Source organism: Oryzias melastigma, linkage group LG22, assembly GCF_002922805.2.
Source record: "Oryzias melastigma strain HK-1 linkage group LG22, ASM292280v2, whole genome shotgun sequence".
Taxonomy (NCBI): domain Eukaryota; kingdom Metazoa; phylum Chordata; class Actinopteri; order Beloniformes; family Adrianichthyidae; genus Oryzias; species Oryzias melastigma.
In genome coordinates, this window is record NC_050533.1 from 1,368,981 (window position 1) to 1,378,603 (window position 9,623).

Genomic DNA, 9,623 nt, shown 5'->3' on the forward strand with positions numbered 1-9,623 from the left:
CAGACGTCGTGGGCACGGCCCGTCCGGACGAGAAGGCCATCATGACCTACGTCTCTAGCTTCTACCACGCCTTCTCCGGCGCCCAGAAGGTATCCAGGACGTGGCTCCTCCCCTTCTCCTCCTCGCCATCCCCCAAACTCCTCCCCCCTCTTCTCACCTGTGTTTTGCCTCCTAACGGATCCTTCTCTCTGCAGTGCACAGCGCCCCCCTGTGGGGGAGGTCACGCTGCTTCTTTACTTTTCCGCATGATTCACGCCTCCAAATGCATGATGGGACGACATGAGTGTTCTTCCAGGTGTGGGGCTCCGGTCTGTCTGCCCCCCCGCCCCCATTCAAGTCATCCAGCTCAGAGGATCAGATAATCCTAATCTTATCCTATTGGGACAGAAATCCAAATGTCATAAAGTATAGCTTGAGTTTTGGCGCCCGGTGGCTCCTCGCCGCCGCTCGCTGAGCTGCAGACAGACCGGAGCAGACTGGGACTCGTGGTTGCGCCCCCTGCTGCCCCCCTCTGGTCCCTGCAGTCTTTTACTTTCTGTCCTCTGTCCTCCTCCTCGTCCCGCAGACGTCGTTAGCACCTTGAGGCCGGACGAGAAGGCCGTCATGACTTACGTGTCGTGTTACTACCACGCCTTCTCAGGCAAGCAGAAGGTGAGGAAACCCCGCCCACCCACCCACCACTGACCAATCAGCTGCTCCCGTGGAGTTCTACAGGGATGAGGTTTCTGTAGATGATTCCAGCAGACGAGGAAAAGTTTCAGAATATTTCTTTTATTCTGTCCGGATTTCCTCCGGATGAGGAGAATTCATCTGGAAGTTTTTTAGTTTTTTAGGAAACGGTTTTAGAAGAAGTTTGGAGAACAAAATCTAAAAGCAGAAACTGAAGAATGAAACAGTATTTAGATTCAGCAGGACGACGGCGTGCGGCGAGGAAAACGTTTCTGATGTTCCAGCTGCAGGCGCCATTTCTGATTCGCCGTTTACGTTCTGCTTCCTCAAAACCCAAAACAGCGAATCAGAATCAGAACCAAAGCTAAACATCATCTTAGGTTCAATCTCACTTTTTATCACCGATTTATGGATTTCCTTAAAGGCCACTTTTCAAAATAAAAGTCCGTTGTTCGGATTTATTTTACTTCCTGATTGTTTTTGTAAGAAATAAACAAAATCATTTTATCTTTTGAGGCTGAAATGAGTTTTTAAAACGAGAACCTCCTCGTGGATCCTCCTCTCCTGCAGGAGGAGCTCCACGCTGATGTCGGGAGCATCCCGCTCCCCCCGCCGTTGCTTCCTGTCAAAGCGGAGGAGCGAGTGGGAGCGGCGCTCCGACGTGGAGCGGCGCTCCGTCGTGGAGATACAGCTCCTTTTAAGGAGCCAACCCCCCCATTACTACCCCCCCCCCAAAGGGGGTGTGTCTTCAGCCTGGAAAAGGCCTCGATGAAGCTCCTTAAACCGTTTCCCTCCTTTCCTGTCAGGAGGCTCTCGGAGCGCCGCTCCGGTTCTGATCCGAACTCTTCGTGATCTTCAGACTTCCTGCATGAGCGCTGAATCATTTCTACTCTGAGCTTCACTTTCTGCTGAAATTCTGATCATTTCTAGATTTGTTTTGTTCTTTATTGATATTATAAAAGTTTTCATAAATGAAACTGATTTGTTTGTGAACATTTTAGAGAATTTTTTTACCACCATTAAAGAAAAATAACTAAATATGTGAGAATAAAGTCGTAAAATGATGAAAAAATCACAAATAAAGTTGTAAATTTATGATATAAAAGTTTTTAACTTTACGGAAAAATTTGTGTTTTTTCAAAAATAAAGTTTTCCATTTAAAAGAACGATGAGATTCTTGAGCAGCGTGACGTCGTCTGATGTCTGAACAACCCAAACGAAACATTTAAACACTAAAGCAGAAGTTATTTCTGATAAAGCAGAACTATTTCCGTACAAAATTATGACAATTTGAAGAATACATTATTTTCTCAAAAAACAAAACTTTGAATTTTCTCATAATTTTACGACTTTTTTCTCATAAAGAGCACCGTTTCTTTTCTTTGTAAAATGTTAACTTTTTTTTCAGGAAATTATTTGACTTTTTTCATAATTTTACGCATTTTTCCTCGTTTAATTTTGACTTTTAGTCCCAATTTTACGACTTTTTTCTTGTAAATTGTGCGATTTTTTTTTTTTTCTTCTCCTTTATAAAATTTTAACTTTTTTCTTTTAAATTGTTTGACCTTTCTCAGGAATCTACTTTCTGAAATATTTGACGTGTTTATTCGTCTAGTTGTTTTCTTGCTGCAGGACGTTTTCCTCGTGTTTCTTCTTTCATGTTGGTCCAGAATCTTGTTTGTTCATTTTCTAGTTTAACGTTTTTATTCTCTATGCATATTTTGGTTTTTATAAGTAATAATTTGCTGAATTTTAAGTGTTTTAATTTTAGATACATTTTTCCTGTAAAAAAGTGTTAATTTGATCAAAAATGAGAACAGAAACCGGCTCAGAGCTCAGTTCTTTGGTTTAAATCTGTTTATTTTGGGGGTTGTGTCGCCAGAGCGCCCCCCGCAGGACAGATCCTGCATGACGGTCATGACGACCTTTTGCTCGTGGTTGATTGCGTGTCTGCTCACACCTTTCCCCCCTGCGGCGTCCTCCAGGCGGAGACGGCGGCCAACCGGATCTGCAAAGTTCTGGCCGTCAACCAGGAGAACGAGCAGCTGATGGAGGACTATGAGAAGCTGGCCAGTGATGTGAGCAAGCCCCGCCTTCTCCTTTACCTGTCCTGCACCACACCTCACCAGACCCCGCCCCCTTTTGTCTGAACTGCCCTGCTTCCTGCCCCGCCCCCCGGGGCTGTTAGTGCTGCGTTCAGGTGAACCAGGCGGTAAACGAGACGATCAGATCAGAAAATCACATTTGGGTTTTTCTGAATGATGGAAACATTTTTAGTGAATCAGACGAACCTTTGAAGCTCCAGAGGCTGACGGGTTTCTGTGGTTCTCCCTCTGCTTCCCTCCGGTCCTGCATGAATCCTCCTCTTCATCCTCTTCATCCCCTGCTCTCCTTTTCCCGCCTCTCTCCTGGTTTCCCGGCGCTCCGCTCTCCGACAGCTGCTGGAGTGGATCCGCCGCACCATCCCGTGGCTGGAGAACCGCATGCCGGAGAACACCATGCAGGCCATGCAGCAGAAGCTGGAGGACTTCCGGGACTACCGGCGCCTCCACAAGCCGCCCAAAGTGCAGGAGAAGTGTCAGCTGGAGATCAACTTCAACACGCTGCAGACCAAACTGCGGCTCAGCAACCGGCCCGCCTTCATGCCGTCCGAGGGAAAGATGGTGTCGGTACGTGCACGGCGGGAGTTCTGCTCAGAGGTTCTGACGGGAGGAGGAACTCTCAGGGGGTTCTGGTTCTGGTTCTGGTGATCAGAAACATTTTTAAAGACTGATTCCAGGTTTGTAGTCTGGAGTGTTTTCAGGACGACGATGCTGCGGCATCTTCTAACCACCAGCTCTTACTTTGAAAAGACTTTACACTTCCTGTGACTCTTTTTCTAAATTTAGACCTCCGAGTTCTTTAGTTTATGGCAGATTTCCTGAATCTCTTAAAAAAAAAAAACAATTTCTGATATTTTTTCAGAATTACATTTATTTGATAATAATAACAAACCAATTTATGAATGAATCTAAAATCCATCAAACAAAAGAAGATTTTAAATATTTGTAAATCAACTCAAAACCATTAAAACATTCATATTTCAAGAAATTAAAGAGAATAACTGAATTTCCAAATCTGATAAACGTTTTGCTAAAAACAACAAACTGTTCAAATTTATCATTAAGCTGCAGATCAACTGATGTTGACAAACAAATAAATGATAAATATAATGGGAAACTATTCAAGTTTCATAAATAAAAATACAATTTAGTGGTTAAAACAAAACATTATTTATTGTATTTACTTTGTTTATTCATCAAAGTTTGTTTTTCATACTAAAAATCATTATATTTAAATATCGTAAAAAATACATTTTATTATTTTTTCACTTTGAATTTGACATAAATATAAAAAATCAATTAAAAATGAGAACTAAAGTTTACATTAGAAACTGTTTATTTCAAGCAATTCAGAAGAAAATAAAGTAAAGAAAAGTAAAGTAATCCATAAATAAATGTTAAACAGGATAACTAGACGTTAAGACTCGACCGTCACGATCCGGTCCATAACTTGAGATCAGGTCTTTATCTCTTTCCAACATTCAGGTTATCATGAATCACATGAATCTGGACGTAGATATAACACAGTTAAGACGTTGTAAATGTAGATTTATTATCCAAATTCAGATAAATTACAGATTATTTATCATTAGAAAAAATCCTGAATCTAAATCAAGTATCAAACATCAAGAAACACAAATATTTATGCAGATTAAATTCTGTTGGAAGAATCGTTAATGTAGAACAAGCTTCATAGAATGTATCTGATTATTTTTTAATTGAAAAATCATTAAAGTAAATCACAAATGTAAAGTATTTACGGATGATTTTCATTAGAGAATTCATGAACATCAAACCTTAATCTGAACTCTGAGTCGATTCTCTCAGTAGAACGTCTTTTTATCATAAATCACTTTAGGATCCTCGCTGAAGTCGGTTCCTTCATGTTTCGGTAAAATGTTCGGTCGTGTTCGGTCTCCCTGCAGGACATCAACAACGCCTGGGGCGGCCTGGAGGGGGCGGAGAAAGGCTACGAGGAGTGGCTCCTCAACGAGATCCGCCGGCTGGAGCGGCTGGACCACCTCGCCGAGAAGTTCCGGCAGAAAGCCGCCATCCACGAGTCCTGGACCGAAGGTACGGCGCCGCCGGAGCCCCGCCCGGGAGTGGCGATTTTCAGACAGCGGTTTCAGCTTTGGCCACGCCCCTCTGTCCCCAGGTAAGGAGGAGATGCTGCAGAGGCGGGACTACGAGACGGCGTCGCTGTCGGAGATCAAGGCGCTGCTGAAGAAGCACGAGGCGTTCGAGAGCGACCTGGCCGCCCACCAGGACCGCGTGGAGCAGATCGCCGCCATCGCACAGGAGTTGAAGTAGGAGGGCAGGAACGGGGAGGAGCCTGAGGAGTCTGGAGGCGGAGCTAAACCCTGTGACTCTGTGCCGCAGTGAGCTGGACTACTACGACTCCCCCAGCGTGAACGCGCGCTGCCAGCGGATCTGCGACCAGTGGGACGCTCTGGGGGCGCTGTCGCAGAAACGCAGCGAGGCTCTGCAGGTGAGGGGGCGGGGCCGGTGAGGGCGGGGCTTCTGCTGAAGCTGCATCAGCTTCCGCACGCCGTCTGCTCCACAGAGAACGGAGAAGCTGCTGGAAACCATCGACCAGCTTTACCTGGAGTTCGCTAAGAGAGCCGCCCCCTTCAACAACTGGATGGAGGGCGCCATGGAGGACCTGCAGGACTCCTTCATCGTCCACACCATCGAGGAGATCCAGGTGAGTCGCTGGATCCTCCCAGAAACCCCCAACCGCTGGAGGGAAATCTGTCGGGTTTGACGTCGGAAATGAAAAAAATCCACCCCCAAAATAAAGAAACGCGTTACTGTCACTCTGACCGGATCTGTTTGTCCAAAAGAAGTTTTGTTCTGGAAAAGGGAACGAGTTCTCCTGGACGGAGCAGCAAATAACCCGAAACGAGCTGCAGCTGCTCAAATGTTCACATTTTGATTCAATGTTTTGTGGAAAAAACATGAATAAATGTAATTATTCAAAGAAAAAATAATAATTTGTTCCACCAAATAGAAGTGATTGAATTTAAGTTTGTATTGCTGTGGAGTTTAAAGGTTTCCTGAAGTGGAAACAAACGTTCTGTTTGTGTGTTTTTAGACATTATCTCTAGAATTCGATGACTTTTGTTTTTATCTTTAAGTCTTTAAGTTCAAACATGTTTAATAGAATCAATATTGAATCAAATTGATCCAATCTTCATTGATCAGCGGCCAGATTAGATAAACCTTTTATTTTGAAAATATTAAATACAAATGTTGATAAGTCTCAGATTTATTTTCATCAGAACTCATTGGTTTAAAAAGAGACTTTTCCTGCTGGATGAGGTTGTTTTTGAGGTAATTAAATTGATTTTCTGTTCATCAGAAATCTGAAACTTTTATTTTGAAAAACCTTCGACTCTTCCTGCTGAGTTTGGTCTCAGAAACAGATGATTTCTCTGATCAACCGTCTGTTTTCTGGGGTTTTACCCTTAAATGTTGTCGTTAAACAGACGGGACTTAAGTTTGTGATGTCTGGACCGTCCCAGCGGGTCACGCCGACCCGACAGGACGGGTTCTGGATTGCTCGCTCTGACGAAGCGTGGCGGTTTGTGTTTGTGCGTCAGGGCCTGAGCACCGCCCACGAGCAGTTCAAGGCCACGCTGCCGGAGGCGGACAAGGAGCGGCAGGCCATCCTGGGGATCCACAACGAGATCGCCAAGATCGTCCAGACGTACCACGTCAACATGGCGGGCTCCAACCCCTACACCGCCATCACCCCGCAGGAGGTCAACGCCAAATGGGACAAGGTGGGGCTTCACACTCATCGTGTTGGTGAAAAACGACATTCTGTCTTCCAGAGAAGAAAACATTCATGTGATTAAACAAACGGAGCTGAAAAAGTTGGATTTGTTTTGGAATCTGAAGACTTTTTTTGTTCTTTTAAAGCATCAATTATTTAAAATATATATATATTTTCACAGTATTTGTTCATAAATCAGCTTTTTCATGTAAAAACACAATTAAAAGGTCTAATATCATAGCAATAAATAAAAAACTTCAGTCATAAATCCTTCATGATGCTGCCCCCTGCTGGAGGACAGGAGTTCTTCACCCTGAGGGTTCAAATAGTTTCTACGTTTTAAAGGATTTATCCAAAAATAAAATAACAATCAGGACTGGAAGTCAAAATATTAGGGATTATGTTTTATTTTGTTAATAAAATGAGTTTATTGGAAAACCTTAAACTTTGATATCCAGGAAAAAAACCTGTTTTTTAGAAATGTTGAGAAATCAGAATCATCAGAAACTCTGAAAAATATTAATTTTCTATAAATAAATAAAAGTATTTTTAAGTGGTTTGAATAATGTCATGTTTAATAAAGTTTATGTTTTAATTGATGGAAAATAATTTCTTCATTTCCAGTTAAAATTGTATTTAATGAATTGAAGAAAAATTAAAATATATTAACAGAAAATCCTCGTAATTTCTCAGTATTTCATGAGTTTAGTTTTTATTTTGCTGCATTGAAGCCGCTCAGGTTTGTTCTCAGTGAGTTAGTGGGCGGGGCCCTCCTCCCATTGCATGATGGGATGCTGCTGGAGGAGAATGTGGCTGGAGGTTCAGTCTGAGCTCTGCTGCAAATGTTGAAACGTTTTGAGTTCAGAAACAACATCAGGCCAAATGTTTGAACGCAGAAACCGACGTTGTTTCAGCTTCCAGGTTTGTGTCTTTACTGAAGTTTTTCACCGTTTGTGTGAGAAGAAAACCGCAGAAATCAAAGGTTGTTTGGTTTTCAGAAGAGAAGTGACGGCGTTTGCGTCTCCTCTGCAGGTCCGGCAGCTGGTGCCGCTGCGCGACCAATCGCTGATCGAGGAGCACGCCCGGCAGCAGAACAACGAGCGGCTGCGCAGACAGTTTGCCAACCAGGCTAACGTCATCGGGCCGTGGATCCAGACCAAGATGGAGGTCAGTGGGAGCTCCTGTCACATGATCGGCGAGTGTGGGGCGGCCTTTGGTCCTCAAGAACTCAATGGTTAGAGGATGAAATGTGAAAAGATGCAGCTCCACTGAGGGACGGTCTCTGAGGGGAGGGACTATAAGAGGCGGTCTCTGATGGATGGTCATCAAGAGGCGGTCTTTAAGAGGCGGTCTTTAAGAGGCGGTCTTTAAGAGGCGGTCTCTGTGATGAGGTTGTCACTGCTTCAGCCGAGGTTCACCTGTGAGTTTCTGTGCAGGAAATCGGACGCATTTCCATCGAGATGCACGGCACGCTGGAGGACCAGCTGACGCACCTGCGACAGTACGAGAAGAGCATCATCAACTACAAACCAAAGATCGACCAGCTGGAAGGAGACCACCAGCTGATCCAGGAGGCGCTGATCTTTGACAACAAGCACACCAACTACACCATGGAGGTGATGGTCGTCCTCCTGACGCGTTTCTTTGCTGCGCTGCCCCCTGAAGGCCTGTCTGTGCTCTGCAGCACATCCGCGTGGGCTGGGAGCAGCTCCTCACCACCATCGCCCGCACCATCAACGAGATCGAGAACCAGATCCTGACGCGGGACGCCAAGGGCATCAGCCAGGAGCAGCTCAACGAGTTCCGCGTGTCCTTCAACCACTTCGACCGGGTGAGTCCCAGCGCGCACCGCGGCTGTGCACCGCGGCTGTGCACCGCGACCGCACCGGCGGTTCGATTCCCAGCAGGAACGCAGCGGTTCAAGAACCTGAATGTGTCCATAATCCATCTGGAAGAGTAACTAGACTCATTTAGAGGAATCAGATTTAAGACAAAACATACGGAGCTTCATTAGGATCCAGATTTACACACTGGAGAAAACAAACAATAAAAGGTTTAAGATGGAAAAATTCTGATTTTTACTTCTTGAGGAATTCAAACTTTTTTATTTCTATTCTTTTTTTTTACAGCTAAATGAATAAACGTTCCAATAATTTTTACTGAAAACATTTAAATCATTTTTATCTAAAATGGAAATTCTTGTAAATATTGTGAACCGTAAACATTTCAGAGGATTTAATCTGCAGATCAGAACCAGAAACAGAGTTCTGGTCCAGAACAAAGGCAGGCAGCTCTCACTGACTGTACAAAAGAACTGGACTGAGTGACTCCGCCCCCCCTGGCGTTCCCAACAGAAAGTCCCTGCTGGCTCCAAGAAGCCAAAATCCAGGATAAACATTCTTGCTTTTTAACTTTTCTCTAATAACTTATTGATAATCCTCATTTTTCTGTAGTTTGAGTTATTTAAGTTATAAACTGGCCAATCAGACATCTCAGTAAAAGTAGGCGGAGCCTGCTGGTCCAATGCTCAAAACGTTTGGTGTAGCCCCTTTCAAGTGGTAGGGGCGTGGCCTTCCGACATGCTCACTTCTGATTGGTGAGAGTGGTTGCCATAGAAACCCAGATCGACCAATCACTGCTCCCTGACGACGTCTGGCTCCAACATGGCGACCGAATTGACTTCATTACTTTGGAGCCGGAATAAACCAGTTTCTGTGGATGATGTCACTCCTGCTCAGTCCAGTTCTCTGATACCGTCAATGGTTCTGTTATGAGCACATGTGGGCGGAGCAAACCTTAACACGGTTGCTATGGAAACGTAGCAAACATCGTTTCACGCTCAGATTCTGAACCGCTGAAAACCTTCAGAATCTCTTCAGTTTTGATTTTTAGTAAAGTTTTGGTTCTTTAACAGAGAGAATTGTTTGTTTGTTTGTTTGTGCATGAATGTAAACACGTCAATGATGTGGGGGTCTGACCCGGGGGCCCCCGTGGTCCGCCTGCCTCACCGCTCTTTAACTTGAATGGCCCCGCCCAGCCACCTCCTAATGAACATGCACTGTGTCTCTGTTTCC

The 9,623-nt window shown here is 44.5% G+C and overlaps 1 protein-coding gene across 2 annotated transcripts in view; it reads left to right on the forward strand.

The window, feature by feature from the left end:
• Nucleotides 1-9,623, forward strand: part of actn1 (actinin, alpha 1) — a 46,855-nt gene that overhangs the window by 34,063 nt on the left and 3,169 nt on the right. Inside the window, exons 8-18 of one of the 2 annotated variants that reach the window (XM_024275115.2) lie at nt 4-89; nt 2,655-2,747; nt 3,108-3,338; nt 4,697-4,844; nt 4,927-5,077; nt 5,151-5,259; nt 5,335-5,475; nt 6,374-6,556; nt 7,582-7,716; nt 7,986-8,165; nt 8,234-8,380. In XM_024275115.2, coding sequence (XP_024130883.1) covers nt 4-89; nt 2,655-2,747; nt 3,108-3,338; nt 4,697-4,844; nt 4,927-5,077; nt 5,151-5,259; nt 5,335-5,475; nt 6,374-6,556; nt 7,582-7,716; nt 7,986-8,165; nt 8,234-8,380 — 1,604 coding nt within the window. Of the gene's footprint in view, nt 1-3; nt 90-565; nt 652-2,654; nt 2,748-3,107; nt 3,339-4,696; nt 4,845-4,926; nt 5,078-5,150; nt 5,260-5,334; nt 5,476-6,373; nt 6,557-7,581; nt 7,717-7,985; nt 8,166-8,233; nt 8,381-9,623 lie in introns of both variants that reach the window. The other variant, XM_024275124.2, reaches the window with a different exon arrangement.